This window comes from Berghia stephanieae, chromosome 10, assembly GCF_034508935.2.
Source record: "Berghia stephanieae isolate SIO BIC M18660-M18661 chromosome 10, UCSD_Bste_1.3, whole genome shotgun sequence".
In the NCBI taxonomy this organism is placed as follows: Eukaryota; Metazoa; Mollusca; class Gastropoda; order Nudibranchia; family Aeolidiidae; genus Berghia; species Berghia stephanieae.
In genome coordinates this window covers 10,943,045-10,965,322 of record NC_088369.1, presented here as the reverse complement: position 1 = coordinate 10,965,322, position 22,278 = coordinate 10,943,045, and the positions used below count along the sequence as shown (strand labels likewise).

The following is a 22,278-nucleotide window of genomic DNA, read 5'->3' as shown; positions in this document are numbered from 1 at the left end:
GCATGCAACATATTTAGAGAAAAAAGTGATAGAGTGAAAGGAAAATGAAGAAAGATCATCTTTGTTGATTCCTGAAGCGCTGGGTTAATGAATATCATCTACGTTCGGGGTGAAAAGAATTGAATAGTCGCAACGTCACTTCCTTCCTAATGACGCATGGTAACTTAGTAACACTAGCTCTAAACTATCGGAACAATGGCGGACGCCCGTAGAAAATATTTCTCCGGCGAGCATAAAAGCGTATCCAGAGGGGAAAAAAACATAAATTTGATCATATTTTGACTTTTACACATTCTGATCACAAGACATATGAAAAGTTCTAGCCAGCTTGAAGAATAAAAAGTATGAAGTTCTTTGTTTAGAACCAAGATGGCCGACGTTGCCGGGCGGCGTGACATCAGACTACTGAATCCAATTGACTTTATGATAATAAGTAGATAAGAATGATAATCAGAGTTGCGTACAAGTAGCTAAAGATATGAGTAGGTATGAAAGATAAAATGTAATAAAGAATTAGGTGATAGAACACGAAGAATAGAAGAAAGATATTATTCTTTCTTGATTTGCAATGTGACCAATGACCTCGAGCACATGAAAATGTAATATAGATCACGCCCATTGACTTCGTGATGGGAAGAATAAGAATAAGAATCAGAGTTGTGTATTTTCTAGTTAAGAAAGATACTATGACTAAGTATGAAAGATGGTGAGAGAATGGGAGCGATCTATATATAGAATGCGTTTGGCCAAGGAGTTCACAACATTGACATCCGGAAGTATAACGGACCAACACACAAACTCTGTGTAACCATGAACGTTGAGAGTCAGGTTAACACTGTTTAGTGAGAACAACTCACAAACGCGGATGGCAAAAACAATAACAAAGGCCTGAGTGACGTCATCTTCGAACGATCTATATTCATGTTTTCTTCCAATCAAGTCATCAATCACATGATTTGTTGCTGTCCAAAGACTGGATATTTCTTCAGAAATGTAAACACACTACTTTGTTTATGAAAGTTGTAAACATACTGACCAATCGTGATGTCAGCTATTTCAAAAAATTTGAACACTTTTCACTATGTGGGTCACTTTGAGCACACATTCCTATGTGACCAATGGCCTAGAGCACATGGAAATATAATATTGATCATGCCTATAAACAGGTAGATAACCACGTCTCTCGGACAATCGTCATAATGTAAACAATGGCAGTGATTGGTAGACACAGCAAACGACACATGTTTTACTATCGATGGTTTGTGCTTAAGTAAAATACTCACTGTTCTACCGCTTGATCAATAGAACCAACACAGAAAATTATGTGTAAAGCTTAACGTTTATAATCTGATCACGAAAATCGTGTGATAACTAGTCACCCATTTGGCGGTATAAAAACAAAACAATGATCAGAGAGGGGCCGATTCCATTGACGTTACTGTTTATAAACAACCAACTATATTTGTCCGAGTACGTGTGAGGGTGTGTCACAAATTTCATGTTTTGATTGGTCAAAAATCTACTGGTTAATAAGGTGATAGAATGAGATGAATATATAGAAAGAAAGTATTTCTTGATTCGTTGTACACTGGGGTTCCAGCCATCTTACACATGGACATAAATTGGATTCAGTAGTCTGATGTCACGCCGCCCGACAACGGCGGCCATCTTGGTTCTACACAAAGAAAATCATTACTGTTTATTCTTCATGCTGGCTATAACTTTTCATATGCCTTGTGATCAGAATGTGTAAAAGTCAAAACATGATCAAATTTATGTTGTTTTTTTCCCTCTGGATACGCTTTAATGCTCGCCGGGGAAATATTTCATTCGGGCGTCCGCCATTGTGCCGATAGTTTAGAGCCAGTGTTACTAAGTTACCATGCGTCATTAGGAAGGAAGTGACGTTACGACTGTTGAAGAGTATTGATTTAAAGATTTTAAGAATAAGAATTAGAAAGAATAATCATAGATTTTCCTTGAAACACAAATCTATAGATAGTATGAATTTGACGTCACTCAGGTCTTTGTTTTTGCTTTTTGCCATCCGCGTGTATGAGTAATTGGCTTTAACAGTCATGACGTCACTTCACTCGTAATGACGCATAGTAACTTAGTAACTGGATCTAAACTATCGGAGCAATGGCGGGCGCCCTTATGAAATATTTCTCCGACGAGCATAAAAGTGTATCCAGAGGAGAAAAAAATTATAAATATGATCATCTTTTGACTTTTATACATTCTGATCACATGACATATGAAAAGTTCTAGCCAGCATGAAGAATAAAAAGTACCAATTTTCTTTGTTTAGAACCACGTTGCTGGGTGACGTGACATCAGACAATTAAATCCAATTCTCACTAAACTGTATTAACCAGACTATAAACGTTCAAGATTACACATCGTGTTATGTGTTGGTCCGTTATACTTCCGGATAGCAATGTTGTGAGTTTCTTAACAAAACGCATGTATACCATCTATACAATTTGAGACACAATTTTCCCATAATAGCTCAAAATCAAACAACCTCCAGTGTGCTTACACGTCCTTTTATCATCAGGTCCCAGCCTTGGTTCAACGTAGCTACAAGGACACGATGTTAGTGGACCATAGTGTAAGAAAATTAATTATTGAAAATAGAAGGAAAGTCATGACATGGGCTACAAGTTATTTGGGTGAAAAGTCTGTCAATTAATCAATAAAGATGAATAGAGAACTAAGTAATGGAATGAGATGAATAAATAGACAGACAGTCTTTACTTTGATTAGGTTTGGGGTTAAAAGCAATCTACGTTCGGACGTGAATGGGAGCGATCTATATTCATGTTTTCGTCCAACCAAGTCATCAATCACATGATTTGTTGCTGCCCAACGATTGGATATTTCTTCAGAAATGTAAACACACTGCTTTGTTTATGAAAGTTGTAAACATAAACATGTGTCAAGTTGAACAAAATGACCAATCGTGATGTTAGATATTTCAAAAACTGTGAATACTTTTCACTATGTGGGTCATTTTGAGCACATTTTGCAATGTGACCAATGACCTCGAGCACATGGAAATGTAATATAGATCATGCCCATTGACTTCGTGATGGTAAGAATAAGAATCAGAGTTGTGTACTCGTTACGAAAGATATTATGACTAAGTGTGAAAGACGGTTGGCGAATGGGGGAGATCTATATTCATGTTTTCGTCCAACCAGGTCATCAATCATATGATTTGTTGCTGTCCAATATATCTTTTCAAATTTAAACACGGTGCTTTGTTTATGAAAGTTGCAAACATACCCATGTGTCAAGCTGAACAAAATGACCAATCGTGATGTTAGATATTTAAAAGGTTTGAACCCTATTCACTAAATGGGTCACATTGAGCACATTTTGCAATGTGACCAGTGACCTCGAGCACATGGAAAGTTAATATAGATCTAGCCCATTAGGTGATAGAATGATAGGAATATATAGACAGATAATATTCATTGATTTGTTGCACACTGGGGAACAGACATCTTAACTTATTGATAGTATGCGCTTGGCTAAGAAGCTCATAACATTGCTATCCGGAAGTATAACGGACCAACACACAAAACTGTGTGTATCCATGAACGTTTATAGACGGGTTAATACAGTTCACTGAGCATTACTCATAAACGCGGATGGCAAAAAACAATAACAAAGACCCGAGTGACGTCATCTTCGAACTATCTATAGATAGAATGCGCTTGGCTAAGAAGCTCATAACATTGCCATTCGGAAGTATAACAGACCAACACACAAAACTATGTGTATCCATGAACGTTTATAGACGGGTTAATACAGTTCAGTGAGCATTACTCATAAACGCGGATGGCAAAAAACAATAACAAAGACCCGAGTGACGTCATCTTTGAACTATCTATAGATAGAATGCGCTTGGCTAAGAAGCTCATAACATTGTCATCCGGAAGTATAACGGACCAACACACAAAACTATGTGTATCCATGAACGTTTATAGTTGGGTTAAAACAGTTCAGTGAGCATCACTCATAAACGCGGATGGCAAAAAACAAACAACCAAAGACCTGAGTGACGTCATCTTTGAACTATCTATACGTGGACATAAATGGGTTTTAAGATGTCGAGAATAAGAATAATCATAGATTTTCTTTCAAACTAAATATTTTATTATGAGGACTCCTGAAAGATAAATGGAGAAACAAGTTATAAAATGAGATGAATATAATACTATATTATAAACAGAGGTTTTTTTCTCTATTGTCAGGTTTTTGGTTAAATGCAACCTAATATTCGGACGTGAACTGAATTCATGATGGTAAGAATAAGAATAAGAATCAGAGTTGTGTACTAGAAACGAACAATATTATGACTACGTATGAATGATCATTGGAGAATTAGGGGATAGAATGAGGGGAATGTATACTTACTTACTTACTTAATCCTCTTCGGGCCTTGAGGCACATAGGGCATCCACCAGACATCTCCATTTTTTGCGATCGGCTGCTTTTGCGGTGGCTGTATTCCAGGACAGGCCTGCTTCCTTTAATTCTTTCTCCATGGTCCTTCGCCAGGTTTCTTTGGGTCTTCCCCGCTTTCTCTTCCCATCTGCTGTCCAGTACAAGGCTGTCTTGGGAAGTGACCCTTTTTCCATTCTGGCCACATGACCCAGCCAACGCCATCTTCTTCTTTTTATTTGGCTATCAAAGCTAGTGCAGTCAGCTTTCTTTAATAGATCCACTGTTCTTATTTTTGTAGGCCAAAAAAAATTAAAAATTCTTTTTAAACACTTGTTCTGAAAGGCTTCTAGTTTCTGTATTAAGGAGGATGTCATTTTCCAGCTTTCACTTCCATAAAGCAGTACACTTAAAACATTGCTCTTGTATATTTTCAGCTTTGTCTTTCTCATTATTTGCTTTGATTTCCAAAAGTTTTCCAGCATGCCGAAAGCCTGGTTTGCCTTTTGAATTCTGTGCTTGATATCGTGTTCTGCATTTCCGTCGTCTGTTATTTTGGATCCGAGGTAGGAGAACTCTGTTACCTCTTCAATTATATGTTCATCTATCCTAATTTCACTGTCATGTTTTGGATTCACCCTAATGTACACAGTCTTATCGAAATTTATTTTCAGTCCAATTTTCGAGGCGTTCTTGTGTAATACGTTTAGTTTCTCTGAGGCGTCTCTGTGTGTACTGGAAACTAACGCGATATCATCTGCGTAATGAGGGGAATGTATAGACAGATAATATTCCATGATTTGTTGCACACTGGGTTTACAGCCATCTTTCACATAAATTGGTTTATAAAAGATAAGTTGCTTTTAAGAGGATGTTGAGAATAAGAATAATAATAATCAGAGATTTTCCTTGTATCTAAAGATATTAACACTACGTATGAAAGATAGAGAATTTGGTGATAGAATGAGAGGAATATATAGAAAGTATGCAGATGACGTCACTCAGGCCTTTGTTATTGTTTTTGCCATCCGCGTTTGTGAGTTGTTCTCACTAAACTGTATTAACGAGACTATAAAAGTTCATGGTTACACAGAGTTCGTGTGTTGGTCCGTTATACTTCCAGATGGCAATGTTGTGAACTCCTTGGCCAATCGCATTCTATATATAGAAAGATAATATTTGTTCATTTGTTACACACTGGGCTTTCAACCATGCTACTCGTGGACATAAATTGGTCTTAAGATGCTGAGAATAAGAATAATAATCACCATAGATTTTCCTTGAAACTAAAGATTTTGTTATGAGGACTCCTGAAAGATAAATTGGAGAACCAAGTAATAGAAGGAGATGAATATAAAGAAAGATAGCATTTGTTTATATCTGGAGCACTGGGTTTTTCAGACATCTTGTACGTGGGGCAAGGATTGATGGATGTCAATATTATAAGAATAAGGTTGAGAATCACAGTTACTAGACCTGCCAAAATAGGATGGAGAGAAAGATAAAGGGAGTAAATGTGACTCATATATTATAAGGGAAAAACACAAAACAAACGACGTTTCGGCCTTTGGCCTTTCTCAAGTAAACACTATATATATATATATATATATATATATATATATATATATATATATATATATATATATATATATGTATCGTGTTTACATGAGAAAGGCCTAGGGCTGAACCGTCGTTTGTTTTGTGGTTCCCTTATAATAGATGAGTCACATTTACTCCCTTTATCTTCCTATCCACCAGTAAGACTCACAGTTGCGTCCTCTTAACCTCAGATGTTATAAATACTCGTGAAAGATAAATAGTAAATCTAACAGATTTTGCAAGTTAATATTAAAAAGCTCCAAAATGTATATTCCAAGAGGAGTAAGAGAGTGGCACATCCCATGCAGGTCAAAAACAAGCGAGGACCTACTGAAAGAATACGAACAGACCCTAGACCAAGACATAGCAGATAAACTATTAGATTTCTTCCAAGAAGAAAGAAGAAAGAGATGGACAGAAACTATTGAAAATTTAGACATGAAACACTCAAGCAGACATGCTTAGAAATTGATTAAAAAATTAGCCCAGACAAGAATAGGACCACCACTGCACCAGTCATAGAAGCAAGCAAAGTTGCTAACGAAATCAAACAAAGAGGTCAACATATCCCAAACCATGCGTTTGAAAATAAGATCAGGAAAGACTATAACAGAATAATTAACTCTCTTCCAAAAGATGGGTCAATGTGGACACTACCTATCAGTCCCAATGAAATTCAAAATGCTCTGAAAACTATGAAAAACGGCAAAGCTGCAGGAGTGGATGGTATTTACCCTGACATGCTCACTCACCTTGGACCGCACGCAATGGAATGGTTGTCTACTGCAATGACTGATATCCTTGATAAGGAAAAGTACCCTCTGATGTGGAAGCATGCAAAAGTCATTGCTATCCTGAAACCAAACAAGCCAGCGAACGATCTTTCCAGTTATAGACCAATATCCCTACTTTGTTGCCTATATAAATTGCTTGAGAAAGTAATCCTTACAAGAATAACACCAGCCCTACAAACTGCTATCCCAAAAGAACAAGCTGGGTTCCAACAAAACAGATGCACAACAGAACAGGTCATAGCTCTTACCTCCCATATTGAATCAGGCTTTCAGAAAAGAATGAAAACTGAAACTGTGCTAATTAACTTGTCAGCAGCATACGATACAGTGTGGACAGGCGGCCTTATGTTTAAATTAGCCAAGATTATCAAATGCAGAAAAATTCTTAATCTCCTGTCTCAAATAACTGGTCCAAGGACATTTCACGTATTGCTCGGTGGTACAACAAGCAAAGTCAAACGAATAAAGAACGGAGTACCACAGGGGTCAGTTCTTGCACCAGCACTCTTCAATGTTTATATCAGTGACATGCCAAACACAACATCAATGAAATTGGGGTACGCTGATGACTGGGCTCTATCATACCAATCAAGATCTTGGAATGATATAGAAACTACCCTATGCCAAGATGTGGCCAAAATGAAAAATTACTTTGATAAATGGTACCTCAAAATGAACACAAATAAAACAGAATCATCAGTTTTCCACTTAAACAACAGAGAATCTCAAAGACAACTAAAGATCACCATCGATAGCATATCTCTGCCATCTGACCAGAACCCTAAATACCTTGGAGTCATTTTGGATCGACAGTTGACATACAAAAAACACCTTGAAGCAACCTCCCGAAAAATTGGCAAAAGGAACTGCCTGATACGAAAACTGGCAGGGACAGGCTGGCGTGCCTCACCGACTGTACTCCGGACATCCACTGTTGCCCTATGTCACAGTGTCGGCGAATATTGTTCACCAGCATGGGCCAGAAGTAAAAACACCAAACTAGTTGACACAAAGCTAAGGGATTCCATGCGTACCATCACAGGGTGCCTAAAGTCAACCCCAGTGCAGTGGCTACCAGTCTTGAGTGGAATTGCACCACCACATCTCAGAAGAGAGGAACAAAACCAAAGGTGGATTCAAAAGGCAGAACAAAACAACGATATCCCTCTGTGCGAAATTTACAAAAATGCCCCTACCTGCTCAAGATTAAAATCCAGATCCCCTTTCTACCTCTCAAAGAAAGATTACTACAGCATCACTGATGAATGAAGAAAAGAATGGGCAAATAATACCCCAACAGGAGGCCAAATTATTGAAGACCCTACCAATGAAATTCCTGGCTCACAGCTTGGTAGGAAATACTGGGTGGCTGCAAATAGGCTACGCTCCAGACTCGCGAAAACAGCCGCAAAAATGAACAAATGGGCTCTAAACAACTCAACAGAATGCCCCAAATGCCAAACTGACCCCAAGATGTAGATCACCTTGTGCTCCACTGTCCTGTTACCAAGCTGAATGGAGGTTATGAAACCATTCACAAATGTGAAGATGAATTCAAGGCTTGGCTCGACGCGACAGATCTGAAAGTGTGACCCCACCATACGATACTACTACTAATAGTAAATCTAATGATAGGAAAATAAAGAAAGCTAGTCTTTGTTGGTTCCTGGAGCACTGGGTTTCTGAACAGGGCCGTCATTCCAACATGTTTTATGGTGATAAGAATAAGAATATGAATCAGTCCTAACCTTAAAGCTTGAGATCTTATGAAGACTCACGAAAGATAAATAATGGAGAATCAAGTGATAGACAAACCAAATCCTTTTTTTTTAGCTTGGGCGACCGAGCATTTCTGGAATGACAGAATTTATGAAGGACAACAGACAAAACCGAAAGACGATGGAGGTGGATTGGACACACGCTTAGAAAGAACGACTCTACTATAACAAAGAAAGTATTGAACTGGAACCCTCAGGGCAGAAGATCAAGGGGAAGGCCACGAGGAACATGGATAAGAATTAAAGAAGCTGATAGACAGAGAAGTGGTAAGACCTGGAATGAGATCAAAAAGTTAGCTCAGGATAGAGAAGGATGGAAACTGTTTATCTGTGGCCTATACCCTTGAGTCATGTTGATCAAAATGACCTATTGTAACGTTGGATATTTCTCAAACTGTGAACACTTTTCACTATGTGGGTCATTTTGAGCACATATTGCATTGTGACCAATGACCTCGAGCACATGGAAATGTAATATAGATCATGCCCATTGGCATCAAGAAGATGAGGATAAGAAGTTGTAATCATATTATTTGCGTCCGTGTTACTAAATATATTATTGTTTGTTTGTTTGTTTGTTTTTAAGGGCTTAACGGCGCTTGCAACACATTTAGGTCATATCAGTGCCAGTAAAAAGGAAAAAAATTGGATTTTAAAAAACATTCTAGATGTACAATTAAAAGGACTGGAGGAAAATGTAAGACAAAGGGCAATGGTCAAATAGGGAACTGAGGTAGATTCAAAGAGCATACTATCAAAGTACTTAGTTTGAGATCACCTAAAAGTCTCACCCAGACACCAGCACAAGATCCCACTAAGAAGAATCCACTCAAATGTTTACAAATCATATGTTAAAAATAAAAAAAAATAACAGTACATAACTGAGAGATGATTTACAAGGAAAAGAAATATCATCTCCCGAAATTATAACTATACATTCAACTGTTTCCCTCTCAGCAAGCTCTCCGGCCAGGGTGATGACCCAACTAAGTAATCTCATTTCAAGACAAAGACAGATAGCAATTGGAAGACAGATACAGGGGGATAGAAGACACAGCAAGTACCTCCCTGCCCACTATGGGAGTGAGTCGGGAGCCCCACCCATAAGTATATTATTAGTACATAATATGAGAGTGTGCCAAAAGGCGGGGTTGTTTTGTTGTTTTTACATTAACCACCAACAAGTTCCAATAATAAATCATTTTGAAGGACAACGAAAAAAAAAGTTTTTATCAGTTTTTATCAGTTACATATGGTAAAATAAATAAATAAATAATTGGCAATCTGGCTCCATTAGAATATTGAAAAGAATTTCTCAAATGGTTCAAAACGTCTGGACAGAGAATCAACTTTGTCCATATCTTTTCAACACTTTAAAATATATAACTAATATAATGTTGATGCTAGATCGTGAATTGTTGGTTTATTCCTCATTAATTCACACAGAAGAACTGATGAAAGCGAATGTTTTCTTTAGTGTTCCCTAATAACTTTGAATAGGATTCAATAGTTATAACGTCACTTCCTTCCTAATGACGCATGGTAACTTAGCAACACTGGCTCTAAACTATCGGAACAATTGCGGACGCCCGTATGTAATATTTCTCCGGCGAGTATAAAAGCGTATCCAAAGGAAAATAACCCATAAATTTGATCATGTTTTGACTTTTACACATTCTGAACACAAGACATATAAACAGTTCTAGCCAGCATGAAGAATAAACAGTAATGATTTTCTTTGTTTAGAACCAAGATGGCCGCCGTTGCCGGGCGACGTGACATCAGACTATTGAATCCAATTGAGGTAATTGTGTGGCGAACATCACAAAACCCCAAGTGGAAGATACAAAGAGAGTTTTGTGAAAGAATGAGGGCTATAGATAGTTCGAAGATGACGTCATTCAGGTCTTTGTTATTGTTTTTTGCCATCCTCGTTTATGAGTAATGCTCACTGAACTGTATTAACCCGACTATAAACATTCATGGATACACACAGTTTTGTGTGTTGGTCCGTTATACTTCCGGATGGCAATGTTATGAGCTTCTTAGCCAAGCGCATACTATCTATAAAGAAAGACAGTCCTTGCTGATCGTGTTGCACCGTCGCCTTCATAAACTTTGGACCTGATCGCAGCTTTCGTAAACATATAGCCTGACACTGACCAGTTTGACGTCATTATTTGGTTTTTCCACCGCCTAGTGAGTTGTCGTTAGTAGTTCATTGGTTGAACTATTGAATATAACTCAAGATTTGTTTTCTATTGTGGCAAAAGACTGGCATTTTGACGTCATTTTTGGTCAGTGTCAGGCTATAACTTTACGATGGCTACGGTTTGGGCCTGATCGAAGGCCACGGCCTGACAGGCTATGAATTTACGAAGGCTACGGTCACACTGATTTGGAAGTCATCTTCTACACAGGGCAATAATTGGATTCAATAGTCTGATGTTAAGTCGCCCAGTAACGGCGGCCATCGTGGTTCTAAACAAAGAAAATCGGTACTTTTTATTCTTCATGCTGGCTAGAACTTTTCATGTCTTGTGATCCGAATGTGTAAAAGTCAAAACATGATCAGATTTATAATGGGGTTTTTTCTCCTTCTGGATACGCTTTTATGCTCGTCGGAGAAATATTTCATAAGGGCGTCCGACATGGTCCGATAGTTTAGAGCCAGTTACTATGTTACCATGCGTCATTACGAGGGAAGTGACGTTACGACTGTTTAAGTGTATTGACTTCATGACGAACAAAATAGGTAGCAGTCCTTCACAGCCTTTAGGCCTATGGAGGCCGGGATTAACCCGGTTTCTGTTCCGTGAAACAGACAATAGCAATTGTATGATACCCTTTGGATAGGACATGAGTCTGTCGCAAATTTTCATAACATATAACATTAACATATCAGAAGTACCGATAAATTAAAGATAAATAGAGAAATAAGTTTTTAAGAGAAGGATATTACAGTAACATTATCTTTGTTGATTAGTCACGTAGTCGGTTGATGACCATCTCTGCTATGTACGGACGTGAATTGACTTCATCATGATAAGAATAATAATAAGAGTAATCAAAGTTGCCTGCTAGTAGCTAAATATAATATTAGGACCATTTCTATATATATATATATATATATATATATATATTATATATATATATATATATATATATATATATATATGAGTGTTGGTGGATACTTGTAGGTACGAGAGTGCTCGATAACGTTGTTAGAGCTAATATAAAATATAAATGGATTCACTCACTCATATAGGCCGAAACACATGTTTATGTGGATTCCACCCACGTCTTCAGTTGGCATACTATGTCCGTAGATTCTACGTAGATTCTATATGCCGACTGAAGACGTGGGTGGAAGCCACAGAAACATTTGTTTCGGCCATATAAGTGAGTGAATCCATTTATATATATATATATATATATATATATATATATATATATATATATATTTTATATATATATATATATATATATATATATATATATATATATATATATATATATATAAAGAGTGGTTGAAGCCAAGAACTACTTAGGTGGCCTTAAAAAGTGGTAAATAATGTGTTATTAGCAGTACATAATATGTAGACAGATGATTCGGAGGGGAGAGGAGTGAGAAAGAAGGTGGATGGGAGAGAAAAATAGATAGATTGATTGATAGATAGATAGATAGATAGATAGATAGATAGAGAGAGAGAGAGAGAGATAGAGAGAGAGAGAAGAGAGAGAGAGAGAGAGAGAGAGAGAGAGAGAGAGAGAGAGAGAGAGATTTAGGTCATATCAGCGCCAGTAAAAAGGAAGAAAATGGGATAGTAACACGTTCTAGAATTACAATTAAAGCCCCAAGAGAAAGTAAGACAAAGGGGAACTGGGAACAGATAGGGATCAGATGTAGATTCCAAGAGCACACCGCCAATGTACTTAATTTGAGATCCACAAAATCCAACAAAGAGGAATACACTCAGATGCTTACATTATACATTCAAAATAACAGAGAGATGATTAACAAGGAAAAAAAATATTATCTCCCAAAACAATAACTATGCATTTGACTGTTTCCTTGCCAGCTAGAAATCAGGCCAGGGCCAGGACAAAGCCAAGTAACCTCATTCCAAGACAAAGACATAGCATGTTGGAAAACATATACAGGGGGATAGAAGACATGGTAAGTGGCTCCCTGCCCACTATGGGAGGTCAGGAACCCCACCCAGAGAGAGAGAGAGAGAGAGAGAGAGAGAGAGAGAGAGAGAGAGAGAGAGAGAGAGAGAGAGGGGGGGAGGTGGGATGGTTGTGGAGGTTATTCATTAAGTCAGGTCAGATAGGCAATCCAAATCAAATTGAGACCGTCAATGAAGTTGCAAGACCGGACATCTCTTCAAGCCCCTTCAACACTCATCAATCCAATTTATGGACCTTACAAATGTCGTCTATCTCTTGTGTCATCTCACTAATCAATGACTGTAATAAAGTTGTCTGGGACCTTAGGATCCTCATTGTAGAGGGAATGCAATTGACGTTTGTTTCAGCCCTTCGACTGTATCGTTGCTGCAATAATCAATGATGTAACAAAGTTGTATTGGGCCATAAGGACAAGAGTGTAGAGGGAATACAATGGACGCCTTTGACTGTACCATTGCTGCAATAATTAATGGATGTAACAACGTTGTATGGGGCCATCGGGACAAGAGTGTAGAGGGAATGCAATGGACGCGTGTTTGAGCCCTTTGACTGTATCATTGCTGCAATAATCAATGACTGTAACAACGTTCTAAGGGGCCATAGGGACAAGAGTGTAGAGGGAATACAATGGACGCCTTCGACTGTATCGTTGCTGCAATAATCAATGATGTAACAAAGTTGTATTGGGCCATAAGGACAAGAGTGTAGAGGGAATACAATGGACGCCTTTGACTGTAACAACGTTCTAAGGGGCCATAGAGAACTCACTCGCTTGAAAGACGATATTACATTTTTTTTTCGGACATAGACAACGCTGTTAACTGGCATAAACTCATTCTACACCAGACTCAACTATGCGCCGATCGAGGCTAGAACCCAGAACATTCCGATCCGAAAGCCAGTGTCATATCACAAGACGACATAGCCGTAGCCGCACAGATAATATGAAGAGTAGATACAGAGGAAATGCAACAGATGTCCGATCTGAAATCAATCAGGGGTCTACACTTTCGCTCTATAAAATGAACAGCTGCAAAACTACAATCATTACTTTTTAACCCTCTCCTTACCAACCATTTTCAGGATTTTTCCCAAAACTTCACACCAAACTAACACAAAAACATATTATTTATCATTTAAACAGAATAGCAGTAAGTTCTTGCAATACATAATTTCAAAAGTAAAACATGATCTGCAGCACACTGTTCATTTTCTTTAAATTTTATGATGTACAAAAGAAATTTGATAAAGCAAAATGTTGGTTGTATCGTAACGAATATGACGATTTTCCTGTATTTGGTATGGAAAGGGTTAACCAGTCAACTGCCGTACTCTGGAAAGGCACTGATTTAAAATTTTGACCAGAAACTCGTCCTTCAAATATCGATTAATTTAAACGAATCTCATCTTGGCAAACACTGTCAAACCTGTGACTTTAAGGTTTAAGACGTTGAGAAGTCCATCAGAATACTGTTTTGAGACACCCGGTCACAAAAAGCAGCATTGATGGATTACTTCTGGAATGTTCTATCCCTATTTTAAACAATTCCCTTTGTCTCGCGTTTTCTTTGGTGCTTTTATAATAATAATAATGATAATAATTAATAATAATAATGATAATAATAATAATAATAATAATAATAATAAAAATGATAATAATAATAATAATAATAATAATAATAAGAAGAAGAAGAAGAAGAAGAAGAAGAAGAAGAAGAAGAAGAAGAAGAAGAAGAAGAAAAAGAAGAAGAAGAAGAAGAAGAAGAATATTAATAATAATATTAATAATAATATTAATAATAATAATAATACTAATAATAATAATAATAATAACAATAATAATAATAATAATAATAATAATAATAATAATAATAATAATAATAATAATAATAATAATAATAATAATAATAATAATAATAATAATAATATAATAATAATAATAATAATAATAATAATAATAATAATAATAATAATATAAAATAATAATAAAAATAATAATAATTAATAATAATAATAATAATAATAATAATAATAATAATAATAATAATAATAATAATAATAATATAATAATAATAATAATAATAATAATAATAATTCATTGCATCCTAAAAATGAATTATTCTGTTCAGACGTGTTATAATTTACACAGTGTAAGATAAATAGATAATGGAAATATCTATGATGTATACATATATAATTAAGGATCGGTTTAACAACCAGAGCTGCACTTTATATATGAATAATTTCAACACTCTAAAATAGTTAAAATTGTCACTATACATTGAAAATTAAAAAGATTGCAAAACAAACAAATTAATACATTTAACTTCAGATCTACAGATTTCCCTTTCTTGTCCATTTTTACTGGCATTGAAATTGACCTACACGTAAAACAGGGGGCAGCGTGGCACAGCGGTACGGTCTTAGCTTGGTACCCGAAAGGTAACGAGTTCGATCACCCCCCCCCCCCCAGCTGCGCTGTGGTGTGGACTTGAGCAAGTCAGCTCGCCTTAGCTCAATTTGCTATACTGCGGCTGACGCCTGGATTATTCCAGTCTTCCATTGGAATTAACCCTAGATACAAATGTCCCCTATGGCATGGATAAAGAAAATTTTATTTATTTGTATTCTAAACTTATAAACTTAAAAAAACAAACAAACTAAAGAACCCTTGAAAAAATAAATACCAAAACCATCAGAATGAATAGTTTATGTTTGTAATCCAAATTGTTTATCTTCGTATTTTTACTACTGACAACAACACACACAAAAAAATACAGCAGTATTGTCTAGATCTAAATTTTAATAATAAAAAAGCTCCATAATCATTCGAAACAGAAAACCTGATATTGAGGAAATGAAAAACCGTGTAATCGGTTAGCGCGAATCCTTTAATTAATCAAGGGATTGCGAATGAGAATGAGAATACGGGGGTGTCGCTATCTTTGGCTGGGGGTGATTACACGATATTGAAAGACAACCAAACGTGAGAACTTACTCTGGTTACCACCCACCAGTCTGTTTTGTTAGGATTTCCTCTTTTCTTTTCTTTTTTAGTTTTTTGTTGTTGTTTTTTTTTTTCGTTTTTTTTTTTTATTTTAGGGGGGGGGGGGGTGTGGGGGGGGGGGGGAAAGGGGGGGGGGGTATTTTAAAAATCAATAATCTCTTTCTCCGGATAATATCCCAATCTTTCTATCACCATCTCTCTGATTCTTCAGCTCTCTCTCTCTCTCTCTCTCTCTCTCTCTCTCTCTCTCTCTCTCTCTCTCTTTCTCTCTCTCTCTCTCTCTCTCTCTCACTCTTTCTCTACCCACTTTCTCTCTTCATCTCTTCCCCCCGCCCCCGCTCTCTCTCTCTCACACACACCCTCTCTCCATTTCTCTCTCCCTCTCTCTCCCTTTCTCTCTCTCTCTCTCTCTTTCCGACACAGACACACACACACACATACACAAACACACACACACACACACATGGCCTACTAGGGGACTATATGATACATTATGAAGTCTGTTGAGCATGATTAATCCCTTTAAATCCTCTTTTTTATACATGTCGATATTGATTTATTTATATTTACCGTTCGAGAGAGGGGGGGGGGGATAGATTAAATTGAGCTTTTTTTTAGCTTTATATAGCGCAATATCCACTAAATGTGCTCAAAGCGCTTTACAAGAGGTCCCTGGTCAATAGCAACATTTAACATGTAGGACGGGACATGACGCCTGTAGGCGATATTACAATTTTTCGGACAAAGACACGCTGTTAACGGCCAGGTACTAATTTTACACCTAAGTACGGTGAGATAATGTGATTAAAGAGCCTTTTCCAAGGACTCAAGTATGCGCCGAGCGCGAGGCTCGAACCCAGGACCTTCCGATCCGAATGCGCGTTTCATACCACTAGACCACATAGCCGCACATACATGTCAATATTGATTTAATTATATTATTCACCGTTCCAGATGGGGGGAATAGATTAAACATTGTTAAGCGGTTTAAGCATAGTTAATTCGTAGAAATGCCCTACATTAATATTCTCTTTTTTTTCTATACCAGGCGTGCCACCTGTTAGGCGATATTACAATTATTTTTTCGGACAGAGACAACGCAGTTATTGGTCAGGTTTTACACCTGAGTACGGTGAGAGAATGTGAGTAAAGTGCCTTTCCCAAAAACTCAACTATGCGCCGAGCTAGGTTCGAGCCCAGGACTTTCACATCCCGAAAGCGAGTTTCATACCACAAGACCACATATCCCCCTGTCCAACCAGCAGTGATTAAGTATAGCTGGATCTGTTAGAAGTACTTTGCAATAAACTAGCGTCCTATCCAAAGGATAACAAACAATTGCTATTGTCTTTTTACACATCATAGAAATCGGGATCAACTCCAACTCCGAAGGACTGCGCATTTCCACAAAACACCAGATTGACGCAACGAGTCACAATTTCAATATCTAATTTCGGTTCCGATTCCCTCAGCGGCAGCCATATTTGCGGCACTGCACTGCGGTTGCGCCAGGGTAATTCCAGTCTTCTTTTGGAATAGACCGTAGAGACAATTTTTTTCCCTATGGGATGAATAAAGTCTGGAGAGCCTCATTAAAAGGAGAAGATGTCTCAGACCTGATGAAACACTGATAAGAAAGGCTATGCGACGGATACCCCAAGGAAAAAGGAAGCGAGGCCGCCACAAGGAGACTAAGAAACGTACGGAAGGACCTAAAACAGAGACATCTGTTCCTCGAGATGACCCCAAGAATAGCTGCTGACAGGACCAGGTGGAGATCCCTTGCATCGCCTCAAGTGCCAGCAGTCCCGGAGAGGATTGAGTGAGTGACGAATAAAGGGAATTTTATTTTTATTTATTTTATATTTAATTTTTTCCCTTTTCCAGCGTCTTTTCCTCAAATGTTGGCTTTATCAGATGTTTGCAGCCCTCTCTCTCTATTTCCTGTAGTTTTTCTCTTCTATAAAACAAGGCCTAATCTCTAACGGTGGATTTTAACACATTAATCCACGTAATCAATATTCAACCTGTCGTTTCTTGAAAAAAAACACGTATTTAAAAATTTGGCCAGAAAACTCGTCCTTCAAAAAATATCAATCGATTTTATATGACCCTCATCTTTTGCAAAATCTCTCAAATCTGGGACTTCGCGAAGTCAATATTAAAGTCCCAAGTTTGAGAGTATATTTGCCAAGATGAGTGTCATTTAAATCGATCAATATTTGAAGGACGAGTTTTCTGATCAAATTTTAAAATACGTGTTTTTCCAGAGTACGGCGGATTACTGGTAAAAAGGGGAGATTGAATTTTCTCTCACTCAAATTAGACCCATCGCCTTGGATATGGTATTGTGTTTGAGAAAACTAAAGCGCCCCCGCACCCCAGATATAAAAAATATTCAAGAATTGTGAGCAGAGTTTTACAGAAAATGAAGTTTGCCAAATGTATATATATATTTAATGCTTAAAAATAAAGTTTACGTTTCAATTTATCTCATGGATGGAAATTTTTCAAAAATTAAACAAAATTGACTTAACGAATTCTAGAAAACCGTTCTTCGTATACACACACATACACACACACACACACACATATATATATATTTATATATATATATATATATATATATATATATATATATATCTTCGTATACACACCACAAAACACACACACACACACACACACACATATATATATATATATATATATATATATATATATATATATATATATATATATTTATATATATATATATATATATATATATATATATATATATATATATATAAATATATATATATATGTGTCTGTGTATGTGTGAGTATACGAATGCTGGTTTTCTAGAATTCTAGAATATATATATATATATATATATATATATATATATATATATATATATATATATATATATATATATATTATTTAAAATATTTACCACAATGTTTGGGGCAGTCTACATCGATGTTTCAGGCTTAATTTGCCATCTTCAGGACTGAGTTGTTTTGTTCTGCAGTCTGTTAAGACTGCCCCAAACATTGTGGTAAATATTTTAAATAATAATTCGCTCCATTACTACATGTCGAGCACTTTTCGTACCATATTTGTATCAAACACGATTCAATATATATATATATATATATATATATATATATATATATATATATATATATATATATATATATGGGCCCATTATCTTTATGATCACTTTCTTACCTCGATAAGCCAAGACTTGGATGGTTCATTCCCATGGTATCCGTATTCTGTGGTCGTCCCGTTGATGTCGGTACCGTTGGGTTCGTATCCAGCATCTCCTACCGCCATGTTGGGCATTGGTTGCCAAGATGAACGTGTTCCTTATGACGTCAGCTTGAAAGAGGCTTTGATTACCCGGACAATCTGAAGAAAATAACACACAAAAATGTATGCCATTGAGAAAAGGATAAATTATTGGAGTCAATAGTCTGATGTCACGTCCGCCCAGCAAAGAGCAGCTTGGTTATAAACAAAGAAAATCGGTACTTTTTATTCTTCATGCTGGCTCGAAATTTTTCCATATGTCATGTCATCAGAATGTATAAACGCCAAAAGATGAACAGATTTATGTTTATCTCCTCTCAATACATTTTTAAGCTCGTCAGAGAAGTATTTCATAAGGGCCCCCGCCATTGTTCCGATAGTTTAGAACCAGTTACTAAGTTACTATGCGTCATTACGAGGGAAATGACGTCACGACTGTTGAAACCTATCAAATTGAATAAGATAAAATGCACGCTTTTATTGAGGGGAGAAATGTGACCATCCGGCTTTGAAATGTGTTATGTTGGTATGAACAGGACGCCTATATTATTTACACCATTGTATCTCCCTAAATACGGTTTGGGTTCTTTTTTAAGAGATCATTTATCTATATTTGGAGATTTTAATCATTCTATATTGTCATTATAGAAACCTCCCCACCCCACACTTCAACCCCCCCCCCCCCCAAAAAAAACAAAAAAAAACGAAAATTAAACCCAACATATTTTTGTGAAAAAAATGCATTATCTGTGTTGATACCAGATTCGCGTCCTAATTCTGGGGTCTTGCATCACAAAATATATAATCTAGTGGCAAATTTGCCATAAAATCTAATGGAGGAATAGCCTCCATTTTCATCCATCTTAACATTGTAGCAATATGTGTCACCATAGAGAGATTTTACAGCTTTAGCTTAAAGGACTTGTATTAGAACAATGCGAAGTTGTAAAAGGTTGCGAATAAAAATTTTATGACAAATTGATGGTTAAAAAAAAATTAATTTGGTTTAGCCTATAAGTAAAAATACACATACCATATCAACAAAAACTCTTGATGGTGACATAATAAAATTATCTCTGTGATAACTTGGAATTTTCAAGAAATTTCATGGATTAGATTCTGAGAAATATATTGACACAGTATCCCACACCCCTAGAATTATGACATATTGAGAAAATAGCAAAGAAATAACATTACGTTTTTTCACATTTTTTCTTACTATACATACCCTTTTCAATCGTGTTTTTTCTCTTTTTCTTTTTTTTCTTTTTTTTTTTTTTTTTTTTTTGGCGTTTATAGTATATTTTCAGAATTTGCACTTCAATAATATCATTTCTAAGATAATAAAAGATCGCTTTCCACTACAATCTCAAAATCGATTTTTTTGGGAAGGATTTTCCTATTAATTAGACCCAAATCGTCACTTATCGCATCTTCTATGTTTGACAATAAAATCCAGTTTATAATCTCAACCAACCCAACATAATACCGTTTCGATGCGGTGGGACATAAATTAGATAGAAAAACCACAATTTTATCACAAAAGTCTTCACTCTGATCATGAATTCACCGATTATTAATTATATGGAACCATAAATTAAAAGGAAATGAATTTTATTTGAGCTTGTATCTAAAGGGTAGCAAGCAATTGCTATTGTACGTTTCACGTTAAAGAAATCGGGTTAAACTCCGGATTCCGTGGCGTGGGCTCCTAAAGGCTCTGAAGGACTACTTTTTATGACGGAGAAATCTGAATACTACGGCATCAGGGGATACAATTTCCGACGAATTGAAACCAGAAAGGGTTAGTTTGTGGCGAAACATCAAGTATATCGGCGGTCACATCTGGAGTACCTCAAGGGACAATTTGCGGGCCATTGTTCTTCTTACTGTATATCAATGACTGACCACTTGCTATATTGCAAAATTTGCAAACCAGAAGATTGCCAAATATTGTAGCGGGATCTCAACAGTCTAGATTAGATTAGATTGAGCTTTTATATAGCGCAATATCCACTAAACGTGCTCAAAGCGCTTTACAGGAGGTCCCTGGTCAACAGCAACATTTAACATGGAGGACGGGACATAACGACTGTTAGGCGATATTACAATTTTTCGGACAAAGACAACGCTGTTGCCGGCCAGGTACTCATTTTACACCTGAGTACGGTGAGAGAATGTGAGTAAAGAGCCTTTTCTACAAGTCTACAAGAATGGGAAAACGTATGGCTAATGAGTTTCAATCCCGAGAAATACGACAGGGGCGTAATTTTTAAATAAATATTCACATATTCAAAGCAAATGTTTTCAACTACTTATAATATGTGTTTAATATTTACAACTGGATTGACCGGGTGAACTTTTATCGGAATCTTGTGAATAAATCAGCTCATGTTTCTTTTTCTTCCTATTAATTTGTGTTTCTACTCTCTCCTTTCCTTTGTTTTGTTTTGTTTTTTTTGTCGTTGTGATCATCCGTGTCTTAAAAATAAATAAAAATTGAGATGTATATAGAGCAATATCCACTAAATATGCACAAAGCGCTTTACAAGAGGTCCTTGGTCTTGGTAGTGATTTTTTGTCTGTTCTGTCTGCAGCTCATAGATTAATAAGAAGATATTTTGACAGGGACAGAAAAGCTCGTCAGTAGTAGTAGCTATTGATTGCATTAGAACGAATGAAAAATGTCAAATTTATTTACTTTCTCATAATATGAACTATGTACACGGAATTGAGTGTAAACACAAAATACTGTTTAGTTTTCTTCAATGGGGATGCTCTATATTCCCTTTCCGTGTGTTCTAGGTCATTGGTCACATTATAAAGTGTGCTCAAAATGGCCCACATAGTGAAAGTGTTCACAATTGGGTTCAATAGTCTGAGGTCACATCGCCCAGCAATGGCGGCCATCGTGGTTCTAAACAAAGAAAATCGGTACTTTATATTCATTATGCTGGCTAGAACTTTTCATATGTGTATAAGTCAAAACATCATCCCTCTGGTTACGCTTTTATGCTCGTCGGGGAAATATTTCATAAGGGCGTCCGCCATTGCTACGATAGTTTAGAGCCAGTTACTAAGTTACCATGCGTCATTACGAGGGAAGTGACGTGACGACTGTAGAAGCACATTTGCCATTTTGCTAAGCATGACT

General features: G+C 36.6%; 1 protein-coding gene across 4 annotated transcripts in view; it reads right to left on the bottom strand.

Annotated features, from left to right (window-relative positions):
* LOC144980498 (C-C chemokine receptor type 1-like) overlaps window positions 1-22,278 on the bottom strand; it is a 300,720-nt gene that overhangs the window by 58,271 nt on the left and 220,171 nt on the right. For all 4 annotated transcript variants that reach the window (XM_078928120.1, XM_078928119.1, XM_078928121.1 and 1 more), the window contains one exon: window positions 19,041-19,223. In XM_078928120.1, the coding sequence (XP_078784246.1) occupies window positions 19,041-19,157 (117 nt within the window). In that variant the 5' untranslated portion in view covers window positions 19,158-19,223. The remainder of the gene's footprint in view (window positions 1-19,040; window positions 19,224-22,278) is intronic.